The sequence below is a fragment of the Monodon monoceros genome, unplaced genomic scaffold (assembly GCF_005190385.1).
Source record: "Monodon monoceros isolate NGI ecotype Baffin Bay Population unplaced genomic scaffold, NGI_Narwhal_1 Super_Scaffold_15, whole genome shotgun sequence".
Taxonomy (NCBI): domain Eukaryota; kingdom Metazoa; phylum Chordata; class Mammalia; order Artiodactyla; family Monodontidae; genus Monodon; species Monodon monoceros.
Window position 1 is genome coordinate 40,387,128 of NW_021703771.1, and position 20,407 is coordinate 40,407,534.

Sequence of the window (20,407 nt, forward strand, 5' to 3'; positions counted from 1 at the left end):
GGGAGGTCTGAGGTCTTCTGCCAGCATTCAGTAGGTGTTCTGTAGGAGTTGTTCCACGTGTAGATGTATTTCTGGTGTATCTGTGGGGAGGAAGGTGATCTCCGCGTCCTACTCTTCTGCCAACTTCCCCTCCGCCCAAAGAGAGATCTTTTAAGAGCAATTTCGTTGCTCAAAATTTCTACCTCCTACAAAACACTAGAGCACAGTTCAGCTAAGTTCTTTGCCACTTTGTAACAAGGATTGCCTTTTCTCCAGTTTCCAATGACCTGTTTCTCATTTTCATCTGAGAGCTCACCAGAATGTCATTTAATGTCCATGTTTCTACCAACATTCTGTTCATGATTATTTATGTTCTTTATCCTAAGAAGATGGAAGTTTTCTCTCCAGCTGTCTTTTCTTTCTGAATTGCCTGTTTTTTTTTGTTTGTTTTTTTGCGGTACGTGGGCCTCTCACTGCTGTGGCCCCTCTCCCATTGCGGAGCACAGGCTCTGGACACGCAGGCCCAGCGGCCATGGCTCACGGGCCCAGCCGCTCTGCGGCACGTGGAATCCTCCCGGACCGGGGCACGAATCCACGTCCCCTGCATCGGCAGGCAGACTCCCAACCACTGCACCACCAGGGAAGCCCCCTGAATTGCCTTTAACACTTTATATTTCTAGCATGCACATCTTTCAGCTTCTACCCACTACCCAGTTCCCAGGCCCCTTCTACATTTTTAGGTGTTTGTTACTGCAGCACCCTACTTCTTAGTCCAAAATATGTATTAGTCTGCTCAGGTTCCTATAACAAAATACCATAGACTAGATGGCTTAAATAACAGAAATTTGTTTTCTCACAGTTCTGGAGGCTGTGAAGTCCAAGATCAGTCTGGCAGGGTTCAGTTTCTGGTAAAGACTGTCTTCCTGGCTTGCAGATGCCACCTTCTTGCTTTGTCCTCACATGGTGGGGAGGGGTGGGGTTGCGGGGAGAGAGAGGGAGAGAGAGGAGGGAAGAAAAAGAAGGGAAGAGAGAAAGAGTAGGGAGAAGGGAGTGGGGAGAACGAAGGGAGAGCATGAGCGCATTCTCTTGTGTCTCCTCTTACTGGGACACTAATGTTATTGGATCAGGGCCCTACCCTTGTGACCTCAAACATGGACCTCATGTTTATGTCCATAAGCATCCCATCTCCAAAATAGCCACACTGGGGATAAGGCCTTCAACATAAGAATTGGGGGGAGGACACAAACATCTAGTCCTTAATAGCATCTTTGTGTGACAAAAATTCAGCAGTACTTTGCACAAGTCTGAAGAGCAGAAAGTGTGAAAAATCAGGAGGAATGTGCTAAATATATATTAATGTTTTAAGTCAGTATTTTCATTTCTTTCCCCTATATTCTCTCATTTAGATCAAATGAACAAATTTTCCTGTTATGTTTGTCTGTTGCTTGTCCAAGCTGGCTTTCTGCTGCCTGCTAGATAAATGCTATGCGAGGTTTTAAGATGCCCTCCTCTAGGAGGACCAAAGGAAAGATGGCATCTAAAGAAGACGGCAAGTATGACTAACTTGGCCTAATCTTTTATTCAAATGCAGTTGGAATTGTTTGTTCCTCTGGGGTGATATTTTATTATGACTTTGCAGCCAAAAAATATAAGAAATGAACCTATTTTAAGAAAGTAATGCCCCAAGGGAACCCTGTACACTGTAAATTGGTGCAGCCACTGTGGAAAACAGTATGGAGGTCCCTCAAAAAGCTAAAAAATAGAACTACCTTATGATCCAGCAATCCCACTCCTGTGTATATATCCAAAGAAAATGAAAATGCTAATTCAAAAAGATACATGCACCCCAATGTTCATAGCAGCATTATTTACAATAGTCAAGATATGGAAGCAACCTAAGTGTCCATCAACAGATGAATGGATAAAGAAGATGTGATATATATACACACACATATATATCCCATTATATATATATATTTATATATATATATATATATATATATATATAAATAATGGGATACTAAGCCATAGAAAAAAATGAAATTTTGCCATTTGCAGCAAAATGGATAGGCTTGGAGGGTATTATGCTTAGTGAGATAAGTCAGACAGAGAAAGACAAATTATGTTATCACTTATATGTGGACTCTAAAAAAATACAACAAACTAGTGAATATAACAAAAAAGGAAGAAACTGACTCACAGATATAGAGAACTAGTGCTTACTAATGGGGAGAGGACAGGGGAGGGGAGAGGACAGGGAAGTGGCAAGGGGCAAGACAGAGGTAGGAGATTAAGAGGTACAAACTACTCTGTATAAAATAAATAAGCTACAAGGATATATTGTACAACACAGGGAATATAGCCAATATTTTATAGTAACTATATAAGTAGAGTATAACCTTTAAAAATTATGAATCACTATGTGGTACATCTGAAACATATAATATTATACATCAACTATACCGCAACAATAAATAAATAAATTTTTAAAAAGAAAAAACATAAAGTAATGCCTATTTCCAGCATTTTCATTATTCATGGAACAAAAATATATTGGTTCATCCCTGTCCATATACAAATACAGTATATCAAGGAATTCTGTGCCAATGTACAAAACTGATGCTAATGACTCGCCATGTTAATTGTCTGCTCTGTGTTGGGCATCATGCCAGGTGCTAGGAGTGCAGGAGGAATAAAACCCAGCCCCTTCACAAAGAATTTACAGTTGGCTAAGGAGATAGACCCATACTTTCAAGCTATTTTCCCAGGAGTGGTAAGGGGTTTGTGCAGTCGTCTGCTTTCTCTTACCCAGGTGGCTGCTTAGAAAGGCAGCTGTGGTCAAAGAGGTTTTCCAAGAGAAGCTCTACCCTATAAGTATCACAGTATTAAATATACAATCTATGTCAAGCATGAAGCATTTGGACATGTGCAATATCTATTTTAAATAGAAATGAAGTTTTGTGTTTATGTCACTTAAACATTCTTCAGTTCGCTCCATGATGCCTTTAACCATTGGAATAACCATAGAAGATTCATCAAGTAAGTTGTAAGAAGAGGCAGCCAGGTACAACAGAATGTCCTTATAAAAGGAGAAACTCCCATTGCCATTCTACCCACAAAATGCTGCCTATTTGTTTTTTCTAAAACATTCTAATTTTCTTTTTTTTAAATTAATTAATTTTTGTCTGTGTTGGGTCTTCATTGCTGCACGTGGGCTTTCTCTAGTTGTGGCGAGCAGGGGCTACTCTTCATTGCGGTGTGTGGGCTTCTCACTGCTGTGGCTTCTCTTGTTGCGGAGCACGGGCTCTAGGCGCACGGGCTTCAGTAGTTGTGGCACACGGGCTTAGTTACTCCGCGGCATGTGGGATTTTCCCGGACCAGGGCTCGAACCCCTGTCCCCTGCATTGGCAGGCGGATTCTTAACCACTGCGCCACCAGGGAAGCCCCATTTTTTTTTTTTTTTTTAAAGGATATCTCCCCTAGAGATGTTTTAAAAAACTGTCATTTTGCTTCTGAGGTATTTGCAAGCCTTGCCTCTTTGGTTTTTTGATGTCATAAGCATCCTGAATAAAATAACATACTGCAGCTCACAGGGAGACTTTGCATCTCTGCAGGACAAGTGTAATCTGAAAAGCTTCGAGGCACACACATAAAATTTTAACATTAAAAGTTGTTGTAGCAAGAGTTTTTCCTATATTTAAAAAATTCACACTGAAACAAAGTCAATTAAATTTTATTACACCAAGAATATAAAATAAATGCAATGTAATTTATTTTTGTCTTAACAGTCATTTCAGGAAGGATGTCAGGACAACTCAAAAGCGGGAAACACTCGGCTCCAAAGCAGCAGCTCATCCTGCACCCCGCGGAGCAAGCCTCGCTGGAAGGCGGGGTGCAGGCGCGGGAGGCAGCTGGCTCTGAGTGCACACCTCGCAGCAGTGTGTGGAAAGCACACACAGTCATGTCTATAATCGTATAAAGAGGGACGCGTGCAGAAAATGACTGAAAAAAGAGACGACGACAGGTACACTTCACAAATAGGAATTATGGGAAATACAAACTAGGCAGTTTAGAGAGGATATACTACATAACATATATAAAAAGTACTTTAAATTGTTAAAAAGGACATCTTCAGTCCAGATTTTGTGTAATACTTTTAGTGTCTACACAGACAAATCTTTAAAAAAATTAAATAGTATTAATTTACTAAATATTTAAGAGATAACAGTGCATTAAGGATTTTTTTTTCATATAATACATACATATCACTCCTTTGCAGTGATAGCACAGAAGAGTAAGTATGGCCTTAGGTACAACACATTTTAAAAAAATCCTAAAACAATGAACTTTGCTTTATGATATTTGTGACTATTCTTGAAGATTAAGGAAACCTAAACAGCTATGTTTTATATAAAATATTATTTATACTTGAATCCTTCAAGCCTCCTTTAGTCTAACTGCCATTTCACTGCCTTTCTCCATTCCCCAGAAAGATAACACCATAGAGGTTAGGATTCATAATTTTCACAGAATACTCCTTCATTGTATAGTTTCTGTTACATACAATTATTCAAAGCAGATTAAGCTGCAAGTCTTATTGTCCAACTATTTTTTCTTTTATCTTTAGCAGAGAAAACAGCATCCTTTTAGAGGCATACAACTAGCAGTTGCTTCACCAGGAACGAGGCAGTGAACACGTAAGCAAATGCCATCCCTTTCCATTCTTAAATGTAAATTGCGTTTACAAGAGCAAAGAGTAGTGCAGAAGTTCAAAGTTCTAAGTACTAAAGTTTTAAAACCACACAGATATAAAAATATACATGTCCTTGGTTTTTGTATGTTACTGCATGATCTACTTCATCATAAGGATTGTTTCAGCCTCATAGTATCAGTCCTGCCACCAGGCTACCTTACCCTTGACTCAACTGTCCTGAAACCCTAGAATCCCTTTTCCCAAACACACAACTTACCAGAAAGCTAACTCGAAAACTGATTTGTACTATGGAGCGCAGAAGACCTTCACTTTGCTTCCTTCCTTCCTTCCCATAACCTACCCTGGTTTGGAAGTCCACCCTGCGTTCTCAGGGGACATTGATGGTAATAAATTTTTAAAGAGGAATGGGGTCAATTGGGGACCAAAAAGGTAAATTTTAACCTCAAAAAGCTTCACAGGTCTCCTTCGAGGTCCCACAGTTTTAGGGCCCGTAAGTATGTTAAAGGCTTTGTTCCCCTTTACAAGGAAAAGGAAATTATGAACCAAAATTATTTCAAAGGGTAATGAGCACCAGTGGGCATCACCAACTCTTAGGCAAGAGCACAGGAGGAAAGGGCCAGTACCAGTGCAGTGACCAGAAACCCAGTCACACGGTAATTGGCGTATCTGGCTAGATCCTGTGTGGAGAACACCGGGAGCAACTGAAAAAATCCCCTCACGGTTTCTGTATCAGTTCTGCCACTAAAATTCACTACATACAAGGAAAGCAGGGTAGTCCCATGATCATATAAGCACATATCACAAGGATTTATATCAAAGTTGCTTATAAAGTATTAAGGGGCATGATATTTTGGTTCATGCACATATTTGGGTTCATCTTTTACTAAATGTAAGCTCTCCTTGAGGGCAGGAACAGAGCTTCTATTTTCACTGTAATTTCCTACAAACACTTAGTTGTGTTCTGCCTACAAGGGCCACCCAACTGTTGTTGAAAGGCTGCTGTGAACATTTCAAATATATATTAATGCCTGTGGTGATATTAATTGCTGGCTTTCTTGAAGGTAGACAAACATAGAAACCTCTCCATGACACTTGTTTATTACAGAGCAAAATATGGAATAATAACTCTCTCCAAGTGGGTCTAGAAGTAAACGAATAGACCTTCATGTTCTAAGATGGTTTCATTTATGAGCCTGTCATCCCAGGAAAGCGTCCTGTCATGGAATCAATCATAAGCTCTTCAAGGACAGGAAGTAGGTCTTGCCCTTTGTGTCTCACCCCCCAGCATAATGCTGGGCACGAGGTGAGGGTGCAGTGAGGATCTGATGACAGTGAGGCTTCAGGTCACAGGACAGAACTTTACTTGGGTAGCTACGTTACGCAGAGGGCTACTAATTTCTCATTTGCAAAAATGGAAGGGGTAAATTACTATGGAGACAATCAGAAATTCCTTCCAGTGGAGCATGTCAACAGTTTCATCTTCAGTGTTGATGAGTGTCACTGTATAGTCTTTGTTATTAATAAGCATTATTATGCTGAGATCAGTTAAGGTCCTTGCTGGCTACAGGATCACATCAATAGTGCAAAATGTATACTGGCTTCTGTCTAAAACTTATTTTACTTGTATATGGACCCAGAGTATCATAACCAGGTAGATAAGTTCACAAAGAAGAGTTAAAAAATGCATATAACTTGCATATACAATAATCAGCTATTTCTTCTAGCTCAAGAAAACATTAAAACGAGGCTGGTGCTGCTAGTAGCATTTAGAAGAACACAAGTTTCTTGCCCCTTACATTACAATGGGAGCTCTAAGTCTTTACATTTCCTTGTGACTCTGCTGAGCGTCCTTACGCTGGCTAAGAAAGAGCTCAGTCTCTAAGTCATAGATCATAGAAATGCAAATAGCACTTATCTAATAGGTCGTATACTATCTGCCCATAGTTTAGGCACAATTATTAAGTTTTCTCCTAGAGGCAAAAAGAAAGCATTCAGTGCAATGAAAAGATTCTTGATAGAATTAAGTTTCAGTAATAACAGCAAAATTATGCATACATAATACATACTTTAAACATGAACAAAACCTAAATTTTTAACATGCTTTAAAAATAGTCACTCTATGTCTAATGCAAATACGAATGGAGAACACTGCTCTTTATTTTAAAAGCAGATTAATTTGCAGGCTTCTATTTGAGTACCCTTGATTATGTAAGAAAGTTACTCAAACTGACCCAGATGTGAAGAAACCAACAGTTCTTTAGAGAAGCCAACTTTATGTACAATACACACTAAAAGCTTTTCCTTCCCTTTGATCAACATTACTCCTTAAAGAAATCCTAGTGCAGTTAATATTCTCTTCAGTTTTCTGGTGTGGGTCACCAGAGGACTGTATTTCATCAAAGCTCTTGAAACCCTTTTTAAAGTAGACGTAAGCTACATGAAGGTTAAAATTATAATTCTTAATTACTGGATACTATTCAGAATAAGATGATTCTGGGAACTAAGTTCCATATGAATGGTTATATAAAAATTACCACATACTTTAGTTCTTCATAGCATAAAGCATAGTAACTGCAAAGATCTAGGCTGTTTTTGGTTGCAGTTTCCCTCTGTACCACCACTTGTCTTTTTATTAGACCTTCCCTGAAACTAGAGAAATAAAAACGTAATAGTAAAGTACTGTGGGACAGTAACAGTTCCCATTTAAGACTTCCATGAGCAAAAGAGTTATATTCTGTGAAAACAACATAGTGCTTTAAAAGGTGCATATTTACCTGTGTTGCTAGATCAGTTCATGAAGTACAAAACTATACACCACTGGAATCCTGTTTCTAAAACATTAAAATCCTAGTAAAAGAGCTTTGAAAAGATAAATCATAGAGATTGCTACAGCATGAGAAAGGTGCACCAGGAAATCCTCCCCCAAAATGCTGAAGGTTACAGAAGTTAAGTGCTGGGATTAGATCAGACGCTTTATCAGAGAAGTCACAATGGAACACATGCAGGGAAAGGGTGCTGGGGAAACTTCACAAAAATCTTCTTTAAGTCAATAAAGACTTCAGTCAGTCCTGCAAAATGCTCAGTAAATAGTTTTCCTCCTAAGTGGATGAGTTTTAAACAGCATCAGAGTTTGCATTTTTGGTTCTCTTCAATGCAGACGTCATATTGCTGGAGTCTGTGCTCTGGCTGTAGCGGGTCAGTAGCGGTGGGCCTGGTGAGATGGGTGGTACTGTGCGCTCTGCTGAGATGAGGAGGAATAGCCTAGTGAGCTCTGGGACTGAGAGGATCCCTGAACACTGCTTTGGTAATTCAGGCGCGAACTGGAGTGCTAGGAGAAGGAAACAGGCAAAGGGAGTGACTGATGGAGGAAGGGAACAGCTCAAGACGCTAATCACAGCAGGACGGAGAGATGAGCCATTCTCATCAGAGGCTCCGGGTTCTGACCCATCGTAGCGACAGTTAATTTAGTTTGTTAATACGTTTTGCTGACTTGACATCACAGCCTGCCACCACTGTTCTGGCATGCACGAAAGTTGGCTGGATTTCTTTGGGAGATAAGCTACACTGGCAACGAAAGGTAGAGGGGAAACTTAGGCTAATTCTGGTTAGTTTCTCTTTGCATAACTGAGATTTGCAAACAGGAATAATCAGTTTGGCATATTGAACGGGTGGTGTTCATAATGTATACTGACGTGCTGTTAGTTTTCTCATTATAAATAACAAAGTTGTTGTGATAAAGAAATCGTCTTTTAGAGAAAAGAGTTTTCAGAGGGAGAGGCTAGAGTGGCTTCAGCAGCATCACCTACATGACAGAGCCAGGCAAGGCTGGGTAGGGGTGGCAGCAATAAGTGCTTTTTATAAACTTCAGGTGACATTTATTTTTTTTAATTATTTATATATTTATTTGGCTGCACAGGGTCTTAGTTGCGGCACCCGGGATCTTTAGTTGTGGCATGAGGGATCTAGTTCCCTGACCAGGGATCGAACCCAGGCCCCCTGCATTGGGAGCGCGGAGTCTTAGCCACTGGACCACCAGAGAAGTCCTTCAGGTAACATTGAGAATTTTAAAAAATTTCATATGTGAAAATTCTCTCAAGAGAAGGCTGAGACAAATGTATTTCAGTTCAATGTATTTTTATTACCTTAAGTGAAACATTCATCTTCATAGTACCAAGGGCAAATATGAAAAAAATATGTAAAAGAAAAATTCACCTATAGAATAAGAACAGGGTGCCTGGTTAAATATAAGCATAGCTGGAACCAGTGTCTTTGGCTATGCCCAGAAGGCTGGTTCTTCCTGTGAGCGAAGTGGGAAAGGTCATATGTAATAAAGCTATTACTTGGAGTTAAAAATGTAAATGACCTTGAGGTGGCACTGGCGGTTTGCGGAAGGACAAATAAGCAAGCGTGCCCCACTCAGCGCACAAGAGGCAGCCAAGCTGGGCTTGCAACATCGGGTCCAAGACAACAGAGCAATAAGATAGTCTTGGTTAAAACTCTAACGAGTTGTGTTGTTGTAAGAAGCCTTTCCATATTCTAACTATGTTTTATTGTCAGTTTATTATGGAAAAAAAAATGTCCTTTCCATTCACGAGGCCTACAGTTGCTGAGCTGGCTACGACTGCTTTCACTTTAGCTGATTAGACTCAGCATAATACCTCCTCCGTACTGGATAAAGAACAAATGTGTTGATAATATGAGAGTTGCAGACAGGTGCAATGGGACTCCCTCACCCCTCATGCTAGTCTTTCCAACTAACTAGCTGAGAAAGCTACCCATTTCACAGATATGCTATTTTATTTTTAAGTAGATAGCTCAGTATGGACAAAGAAAAGCATTTGAAGAACTCCTGGATTTGAAAGGAATAAATACAACAGCTAAGTAATCTGTCCAGGATCGACTATAATCAGGTTAATATAACACAATCAGAGACACAAAGATGAGCCAGTATATAGTAAAGGTTTGTTGCTCATATAATAAGAATAAACTAATGTTAGGGGGAAAACTGACTTTATAGTAAAATTCAAATATGTTCATGACTACTACCCAAATAGCAAGCTGTTTTTAGCAGATCAAACTGATGCCTTGATTACTTTAATTGGAACCAATGGAAGTGCTATTATATACTCCTCTGCTTGCAGGGAATCTTCCAAGGTAAGTTCTCAAAGTAGTTGTGCTGAGATATTCAGAATGTAAAGCCAGTTAGACAGCTATTTATTATGTCTTTCTTGTTAATGTTTCTCTTGTTTCCAGTTCCTAATCAGTGACTTTATGTCTTCCTTGCCCATGGTTTTGTTTTCTGTTATCTATCTCCTGTGTGCTGCTTCTCCACCAGTTCCCTGAGGGACTGTGGTTCTAAACCTTTTTTTTTTAACCTTTAAATTCCCTTCCCTTCTTAGATCTTTTCTTACCTTGTTACTACCTTGAAAACTTTTTTTTCTCCCAAGAATCCCTACAGTTTTCACCAGTATTTTTACCTCTCTCTCCAAATACCAATCCTTAGACTTTTTTCCTTTAATTTCCTGAATTGGTAATACCCTTAATTTCCTGAATTGGTAATACAATTGTAGTTTTCTTTTAAATCTTAATAACAAAATGTATTTTCTAGCCTCAAAATTATTTCTAGTGAGATTTAACAGTTATTCCTGAGAAGTCTCAGTCTTAGTCCCTTTCTCTTCTATGTTTATGTGGCTACTTACTGATTATTTCCTCCCAGTGATGGCAGATCCTTCTGAAGTATGCTGCTTACTTTTTTCAAAATAAGCCGCCATTCCTCTCCCTTTTCAATTGCTTATCTATCTAGGTATCTTTTTCTGACTCAAACCTGACAGGCAGCTGTAAGGGTAAAATGAGACATTTTCTTCGAGGAGGAGCTGCCTGCCTCACCTTCCCTCCTCAGGGTTTTAGGATAATCAAATCAAGAAACAAAATATCTTGCAATTACATGAAATGACAAAAATCTTCATTTTCATATAATGCCCTAGAAACAAGATTGTACAGTTTGTATAGTCAAACTTTAGAGTTAAGTACCACTTAATTCTAAAAGGATCTACTATAAGTCTACTTCCCATTTTATAAAATGTATTGTTAAAAAAGAGACGACAGGCTCAAAATGGAGTCACTTGTGCTAAGCCCACAAGTGAGACAGTGCCTAACCTAACTGCAGTTTCAGCCCCTCCCAGGAATGTACTCCTCCCCAGTCAGTCTGGAATCTCCTAGTCAGCATTAGAGAAGTAATCTACTTGGTAGACTCCTGTAGTCCCCAAAGGAAGGTTTCCCCGGGCCTGAAACAATCAGCTCTCTGTTAGTGTCCTTGTCCCACCTCCTTCTGCCGATAAACGTCTTCCATTTTGTACAGCTCTTCAGAGCTTCTCTGTATTTGCTAGGGGAGATGCCACCTGACACATGAATCACTGAATATGGCCAATAAGACCTTTAAAATTTACTCAGTTGCATTTAGTTTTTTAACAGTATATGAAAATTTAAAAGTACAAAATTCAGGGGAGTACCTGATAATCTGACGGCATTGCAGGCCCGCCTGAGTTTGTGCCTGAAGGCCCTAGCCGCGGTTTCTTGTTTGGAGGCACCTGATTAAGGCCGGAGTCCTGACTGTGCTGCAGCCCTGCTCCGGTGGCCCCGGGCCCCGCCCCGGCCCCTCCTGCAGTCCCGTTGGCCTGGGTGCTGTTCTGCTGCTGCGGGGCTGCCTGTGGAGGGGCTGCTGCCTGCTGCGGCGGGGCTGCGGGCTGCGGATGTTGGTTCTGCTGCTGTTGCTGATTCTTGTAGAGAGGAAAAAAAAAAGCAAACTTGCTGTGGAACTAAATTACATCTTCCATGACACGATATGCACATGAGACTGCTGACCAACCTGGGGAGGGACCTCTGTGGGACACCAAAGTGACTGGAATGACCAGAGAATGGAGCAGCCAGGGAATACAGCAGCTCCAGAAGTCAAAGTACTGAGCCCCGAACAGGACCCGTTCTCTGAAGTTCATTTAGATCTGCACAGTAACCCTCCAAGTCAGTCACAGACATCCCACTGAAGAGCACAGGCACACAGGAAATAGCAACTCATTAAAACAGCTATAATAGTCTTTTCAATCAATTTGGAAAAGTAGGGCTGTGTGGGGAGGAGTCAACTGCAATCAAAGAATAGAGTGATGCTTTAAAAGCAGCCTGCATAAAGTGACAGCAATGACATGAACAAACAAAAAGCAAGAATTAAGAATCAGGGAATAAAATAGGCAATAAAACAAATCAGGAAGTTCATTTATCTGTGAATGCATATTTCAAATCGCAAAGTACATCTACAATAAAGTAAATACATAATTAAATAAAAGGCAGTTAAATATATAGGAATTATTAAATTATCCATTCCTAAGTGCAGTATATACCTTGTCACCTTTCTCTTCAGGTTCATCTTCATTAAGGAATTCTCGTTTGGGGTATGGAATCTGGCAGCCAGCAAACACACTAAAAACCATGAAAAGAAAAAAGAATTCATGTCATGACGTAAAATCTACAATATCACTGACCTTGTTCATTTAAAATTCCACTATTTTTTCTTAAAAAAAATTTTTTTTCTTAAAAAAAATTCCACTTTTTTTTTCCTACTCTTCATCTGTGGCTGGTTATGCCTCTCAACACAATTTAAGCAATAAGAAAAGAACAATGTGTCATCTGAGTTTTACACGAATTGCCACTTTCAGTGACAAATCTTAACTGTGGTTATAGCTAGTTGACATATATGACATAGAAATTTCTCCACACAAACTTCATCAGCACTAAAAACAACTGAATGTGTGTTTGCTTCAACAGTGAAAATAATTTTCTCAAGAAAAGCTGCACCTCTAATAAATCCAAGCACAATTTATATATGTGGGTGTAACAAGGATGGGGAAATGGAGGAGTCTGGTTGTACAGTAGACACACAGAATTTTAAAATCTCAGTTCCCTACTGATTTGGTGTGAACTGTTCTGGCTGACCGATCTATAAAAGTCTCATCTGTTCTCAGCTTTAGTTTTCATATGTAAAACGGATTAATGGGCATTCCTAAAATACTTGTGTTCATTCACACCTCTCTACAGCTTTGCCTGTTTCAAAATACAGGACGTCTCTCTTGACTAGTTTTTCTCTGCGGCAGTATTAACAAAGAAAGTAAAATACTTCAGTAACAAGTGCTTCTCTTGCTTTCAGCCACCATCCAATATCCTCAGCCTGGAGCAAAGCATACAGAAAAGGAAGGATACGTACTCTAATGTCGGCAAGGGGTCCTCCTGAAAATAGGGATCCTGCAGAGCCTGCTCTGAGGTAATTCTCTTAGTTGGATCCATAGTAAGGAGTTTCTGAAGCTTGAATAACACATAAGAAATTGACAGCACATGAAAAGTTTGTTTCCAAGTCAATGTTTTGACTTTTGTGTTAATGTCTAATAGAATATCAAATGCCATTTTGTATAGCTCACCACAATATTAATACACTAGACACATTTATGTGAGACTAGCAGAAATCATTAGCATTAGAGCCCTTTTAGAATTTAAATTTTTTTCTGCTGATAAACCACTGGACAAGGCTAAAAGTCAAGGGTGACATCTCAAAAGAGAAAGATTTAATTTTGCCCCAGCATCCACCAATTTCCTTTCTTTCTAAAGAGGAGGAAGAGCTGGGACAATTCCGTGGTAAGCAGGGTGGGGTGAGGGCTGTGCTAAAGGATCCAAGTTCCCAGTCTGGGAGAGATGCACCTACCAAGAGGAACACTTTGCTGTCAGGCTTGACCTTGTGTTTCTCCATGTACTTTATGAGGCTACTGTTGGCGTACCTGTAGACATGAGAATCACACACTATTAAGAACACTCACACAATTTACAATTTTTAATGGAAAGTTCCAAGATTGGTTTTCCTATATGGTATGTGTTAAGTTAAGCCATTGTTTTTTCTGATTAAAAAGGAACACATAACCAAATGTTGGTAAATGTGTGAAGAAATAAGAATTGTTACACACAGCATGTAGGAGTTTATATTGTTACAATTACTTTGTAAGATAATGACTCATGAACTATAAGAGTTGAAAATGTGAGTATCCTGTGACCCAGCAATTCCTTTCCTAGGTACATACTCTATATCAGGATATCAACCCCTCAGGCTGAAGGGTGAGTAAATGGGTATTATTCATTTTATTATTCTAAATAGACTACATATTTTCATCATATATATTCTTTCCTATATATGAAATATTTCAAATTAAAAAGGTCAAAAAATAGGTAATATATGTTCATGGTAGAAAATTTAGAGAATATAGAAAAGCATAAAGAAAAAAATTGAAATCACTCATAATCAACCTAGCAGCAATAAAAAAACACTGTCATCAAGATTTTGATAATTTCCTTTTGTCCTTTTTTCATGCATATATATGATACAAACACAGGCATTTTTGTCTTTATAAAATTAGAATCATACTATATAAATTGTGCTAACTTTTTTCACTTAATATTGTTTCATAAACATTTTTCCTTGCCAAATGCTCTTTAAACTTATTATTTGTACTGAATGTATATTTTCTACTGTTACTAACGGATGTTTGTTTCACAACAGTTGTAAAACGCAGGTTCTTGAAGGTCAATCTAGTACACATGTAGGGAGACAATACTGCATGGCAGGTGAGAATCAGAGACCCCTACCAGACCCTGGCACAATCATTTACCAATTGTGTGATCTTGGGCAGTTAGTTAACCTCTAGGAAAGCCTTAGGTGCCTCATCTTAGCTATGTGTGGCTGCTTTGACTGCCTTCTCAGGATAAATTCTTAGAATTATTAGGTCAAAGGGTATGTACATTTCAAAGCCTTTTTGCTACACAAACCTGGCCCTCAGACCAGAAGCATGGGCACCAGAGAGCCTGCAGTAGGAATGCAAGTACTCAGGCCCTATCCCAGATTCTGAATCACAATCCGCATTTTTAACAAGGTCTCCATGTGATTTGTAGGTACATTAAAGTTTGAGAAGCATTCATTCTCACCAGTAGCATATAAGTAAGCGTGCCCATTTATTATATTACCCTTGCCAACACTAGGTATTTTAATTTTAAAAAATCTTTGCCATGTATATTAATTTAACAATTATTTTCCTCCAATACCAGGAACATTTTTATTGGCAAGGTAGCCATTAAGTTTGGTAATGGAAAGAAACTTTAAAGTTTATGTAGAAATGGAGTCTGTCAACATGGCTTTAGTCTTTATGTTGAATCAACTGATTTCTTGGGTTAACTCCAGCCAGATTCTAGGTTATTTGTTTCTATCATAATATAAAAGGTTTTGGAGTTGAGAAATCCTATTGCTCAATTCCCATTGTGGTTTCTTATTTTTCCTAGTATTAAAGCTAAGATAAATTCTTTGTCATTTTCTGAATTATCCTCTTCCAGATTTGCTACAGTTTAAGAGCTGAACAGTTTTCAAAGTGACTCAAACTTTTTATATACATTATAAAGCATTTTATCAGACCATGGTTATTCAAACATTCAATTTTTAAAGTCAACTTACTTATTTCCTTTTAATTCTATTTTCACCTTGCCTTCTAATGAGCTAGTAAGAGCTGACAGCTGACATTGGAAAGATTACAGCAACTTCTGTTGTTATCCTTCACAATTCACTTTAAGGGTAATTTTTTTGGTTCTTTTTATCTAATATAAACAAGTTATTATTCGTTTACTTTTTATGTCATCTGATATAACATTTTCTGGAATCTTTTTCTTTATTATACTTTAGTGACATGTATGTATTGTATTAGATTTAGCTAATTTTTAATAAATTCCTTCTGTCTTATGCATCAGTAGCCTGATTTTATGTGGATAAAATTGTCTGCTTAGGAAGTATGGCTCTTATCTCTGAACTTTTCCTATTACCTTTCTAACTGAATTTCAGTTATCTTTTAAAATTTCTCTCCTTTTATCTCTGGTTATTGTAAATACTATCATTTTATGTAAAATTCTTCCTCTGGCCTTTAAATACGAAGATAAAATGTTAAGTGCCTTCATTAATTTTCTCTGTCTTTTATATTACTAGTGTATCTTCAATTACTTGAACCACTTTCTTTTTTTTTTTTGCAGTACGCGGCCCTCTCACTGTTGTGGCCTCTCCCGTTGCGGAGCACAGGCTCCGGACGCGCAGGCTCAGCGGCCATGGCTCACGGGCCCAGCCACTCCGCGGCATGTGGGATCTTCCCGGACCGGGGCAGGAACCCGCGTCCCCTGCATCGGCAGGCAGACTCTCAACCACTGTGCCACCAGGGAAGCCCGAACCATTTTCATTGAATACCCATTTGACAAGTAACTAATGAGACTGCACTATGTACCAGGCCCTGGGGATACCTATAATGGTGTATAAAATAGGCACCATCCATATTCTAGAGGGAAAGATGGTAACTGTTCAAAAGCCAACTGCAGAGCAAAGTGATCAGTGCCAAGAGAAGCAGCACAGGATATGCTATGGGAGTGCAGAGGGGAAGCACCTAACTAACTCAGACTAGAAGGTCAAGGGGAAATCTCGTCAGGATAGAAAGGATAAATAAAGGAGTTAATCAGATGAAATAGGTGGGAGGAAAGTATATCCCAGACTGAAGGAACAGCATGTGTAAAAATCCAGAGGTCAAAGAAAACTTAGGGGTTTTGAGGCTCTTAAAGAAATTCATGATGTCTAGGCTATGGAGTACAAAGTGGACAGAGGTTTAGGAGATGAACTTGGTGATGTAGAAGCCAAGGCTCTGTAAGCTATATTAAGAAATTGAGAGCAATGGTGAATTAAGAGCAACTTGAAGACTGACATGATCAAATGTGCTTCTGGCAATGACTGCAGTACAGACAGTGAGGTGGAGTGAAGACTGAAGGTAGAAATCACTTAGGAGGCCGCTGCAGGATTCCAGGCGAGAGACAGTGGTGGTCTGGCCTGCAACAGTGGAACGGTAGATGGAGAGAAATACAAAGATCCAAAGGATATTTAGAACAAAGAATTTACTAGATTTGCTAATTGTTTAGACACTGGGCGGTAAAATGGAAGACAGTGAGATAGAAGAAGGATCAGGGATATCTCTCAGGTCTTTGGCTTGAACAATCGGATGAATCATGGAGCTATTTCCTAAGACAAGAAATATAGCGGGAGGAGAGGTGTAGGAGGACAGATGATGACTTCAGTTTTGGACATGTATTTTGAAGTATTTATGGGACATTCAAGTGGGTATTCCATAAGGCAATTAGATAAATGGGTCTGAAACTTGGGAAAGAGATCTAAGTAGGATGTATAAACTGGGAGCTATCAGCATAACTGATGGTACATTGTGGCCATCAAAATCATGGAGACTGCCTGGGGCAATGTCTAGAGTGAGAAGAGAGCCCAATTCAGACCCTTGAGCAATGTCAGGTCTCTGTTTAAGGGATGAAAAGAGGCAAGGACCCTACCAAGGACTGTGTAAAAGAGAGGCCCAAAATGATTAGTGCCATTCTCTGCTTCTCTTTGTGATGTCTGCTTTTGTTCCTACAAGCCATCCTGTCCTGAAATTTTTCTGTTAAGTTGCCCAAGAGAGAACCTCTTCCATCTTTTCCTCTAGGTGTGCACATTTATAACAAACTCCTCTCACTTCTACTCAGCATACATGTCCCCACCAGTTTGTTTTACTCAAATCCCAGGCCATGTGTTCTTCCTCCTGCCACCCTTCCTGGTTGCCTAGCCCAGCATTTCAGTCACCAGTCATTAGTTAGATAAAGACAAAATCATAGTTGTGGCCTTGAACTGAGCCTTTATCAAGCTAAAACAGAAGAGACATTTAAACTATCCACTGCCCCTTAAATTCTTAAAAGTTTTTAAATACTACAGCCTAAGCCTGGCATATATGTTAACAACATCTGGAATATCTTCTTTAAATCATAAACATAATTAATACACTAAAATCTAAGTTTCTGGTTGAAATAATCTCTATCTTTTTAAAAAAGGATTAATTTAAATATTCCCATTGAATATTACTTATATGTAATATGGAATTACTTACGTTGTTCTTCTAAAGTCTTTTTGAAGTGTGGGGTATTCTGGCATCTTTCTAATATCTTCCCAGTCTTTATCTTACAAAAAATATTGAATATTGTTATAAGAAATAGTGTTACTTATCAAAAATCTAGTTATTTTAGCTTAAAAATATACATTAAAAATACTAAATATACATTAAAATATGCTTTTCAAAAAGAATGTTTTTGAAATATGCCGCATTATTTTGAAATAAATAAATAAATTACCTGCAGGAAACCCCATGACACTAAATATCCGATCTAGTTGATCATGATGAAAGGGATTGCTTGTTTTTATATCTTCCTGACGACAGTGAAAAATAGGTTCTGAAGTCAACAATTCAGCAAATATGCAACCTATTGCCCATATGTCTATAAAGGAAGAAAAACAAGTTTTTGCACACATTTATTATATTTCTTTGGTCATAATTTCTGGGTATAATCACAACCTACATATAAAAATACTTTTGGGGGTAGGGGGATGGACGAAATAGGTAAAAGGGATTAAGAGGTACAACCTTCCAGCTATAAAAAAGTCAGAGGGATGTAATGTACACATAGGGAATACAGTCGATGATACTGTAACAACTTTGTATGGTGACAGATGGTAACTGGACTTATTGTGATTATTTTATAATGTATAAAAATATCAAATCACTATGTTGTACATGTTAAACTAATATAACATTGTATATCAAGTATAACTTTTATAAAGTAAAGAATCCCCAAAATAAAAAAAATTTTTTAAACTTTTCAGTGAAGCAATACACAAAATACAGTAAGTATATTAAGAAAACATATATATCACATGAAATAGCTGTATCACATAACATACTGAGAGCCAAATAAAATACATTTCCTTGTAAATTTCCTGATCAAGATAAGCTTGGGAAACTCAATTTAGCAAGCAATGAATTTACATTTAGGCAAAAGCCTTTCAAACCACTATTAATAATTTAATCGCCAAAGGAGTCAACTGATAACCTACTACAAGGCATAATACTCAAGATCTGACAGACTGAAATAATATCATCATCAGGTGTGGTGATACATTTCTTTAAAGCGATCAAATGCATGATGACAGCAGAATTTCTGAGCTGTCAGTCTAGACAGACAGTACAGATCGCACAAGATGATTTGGAAAAACTCAACTTTTGTCTGAAAGACACCAACTTCAGTTTTTTCAACAAACAGCGCTAGAAGCTGATAAATACAAGTATATATAGACACTGCACGACACCAGTAGAGATAGATGTGATCTGAACATATTCACTTAGATGGTGCCCCAACTCTCCAATGTGCCAAGATAAAATTAGGCATCTTTCAAAGTTTTATTAACTATTTCAAATAACCAGTTATGGATTATTCTATTTGGATTTTATACATTGAAAGACTATAATATAGTTTTAATTTAGATTCTAAGAGTATAATGTTATATTCACAATGTTTTGCCAAATGTACATGTGAATTTTTGTTAAGATGTATGTTCATACTCGCCCACTTAAGTAAATGCTGTTTAATAAGTATTTTTTAAGTATTTTATTTTTTTAAATAAATGCTGTTAAATAAGTATTTTTTTTAAAAAACAACACACAGGACTTCCCTGGTGGCACGGTGGTTAAGAATCCCCCTGCCACTGCAGGGGACACGGGTTCGATCCCTGGTCCGGAAAGATCCCACATGCCACAGAGCAACTAAGCCCGTGCACCACAACTACTAAGCCTGCACTCTGGAGCCCGTGAGCCACAACTACGGAGCCCACGTGCCATAACTACTGACGCTCGTGCGCCTAGAGCCTGTGCTCTGCAACAAGACAAGCCACCACAATGAGAAGCCCTAGCACCACAACGAAGAGTAGCCCCCACTCGCCACAACTAGAGAAAGCCCGCAAGCAGCAACAAAGACCCAACGCAGCCAAAAATAAATAAATAAATAAATTTATTAAAAAAAAAAGAATGAGTGAATGTGTGTGTATTTATTATGTCTGCTATGAATACATTTCAAGCCTAAAGATAACTAATGTGGGGATTACTCTTTCTTAGCTTTTTTCTTAACTTCTATCCAGAATAAGTAATTGGGACTTGACTAAAATTAGAAATTAGCAATTATGTTTTTATCTTTAATTCGTAAATCTTATTTTTACTGAGCAAGTAAGTCGCAAGCTGGTTAAAATTCAATTTCAGTTCTCTTTACCCTGAGCAAATAAGAAATATAGTTGGTTTCCAATTCATACCCAATTACCTTTATTTCCAAAAAAACACATCTATTTTTTATTCCAACAGTAGAGCAGTTAATCAGAAAATATTCATAAAACTATGCTTCTGAAAGTGTGGGGACCACATACAACAGAATCACCAGTGGTACCTGTTAAACAGAGGCCTCACTACCATGGGTTTGCTAAGAATCTCAGAGTGAGACAGATTTTGGTGGGGCATCATTTAGTTTAACAAGGTTTTGGCTGAACCTGCCTTTTCTTACTGGAAATCTCCCTTCTAGACATAGACTGCATAGTGCTTGGTAAGAGCCCAATGCACATGGGTGTCTGCTGTTGTCACATCCTGTACTCCCACCTTATGCCCTGGGTTATCTCACCATCAGTCCTGTTCTAAGGCACCACCTGTTGCTTCCAACTGACACTCCCCTTCTCTCTGGCTTACATTTGGTTTCTTCCTA

The 20,407-nt window shown here is 38.5% G+C and overlaps 1 protein-coding gene across 3 annotated transcripts in view; it reads right to left on the reverse strand.

Moving 5' to 3' along the window:
- Nucleotides 1-3,697: 3,697 nt before the first annotated feature.
- CDK19 (cyclin dependent kinase 19) overlaps nt 3,698-20,407 on the reverse strand; it is a 170,162-nt gene continuing 153,452 nt past the window's right edge. For all 3 annotated transcript variants that reach the window (XM_029223331.1, XM_029223332.1, XM_029223330.1), the window contains 7 exons: nt 17,963-18,106; nt 17,722-17,791; nt 13,437-13,509; nt 12,945-13,042; nt 12,085-12,163; nt 11,203-11,469; nt 3,698-8,021 (listed from right to left, as the gene is read on the reverse strand). In XM_029223331.1, coding sequence (XP_029079164.1) covers nt 7,890-8,021; nt 11,203-11,469; nt 12,085-12,163; nt 12,945-13,042; nt 13,437-13,509; nt 17,722-17,791; nt 17,963-18,106 — 863 coding nt within the window. In that variant the 3' untranslated portion in view covers nt 3,698-7,889. The remainder of the gene's footprint in view (nt 8,022-11,202; nt 11,470-12,084; nt 12,164-12,944; nt 13,043-13,436; nt 13,510-17,721; nt 17,792-17,962; nt 18,107-20,407) is intronic.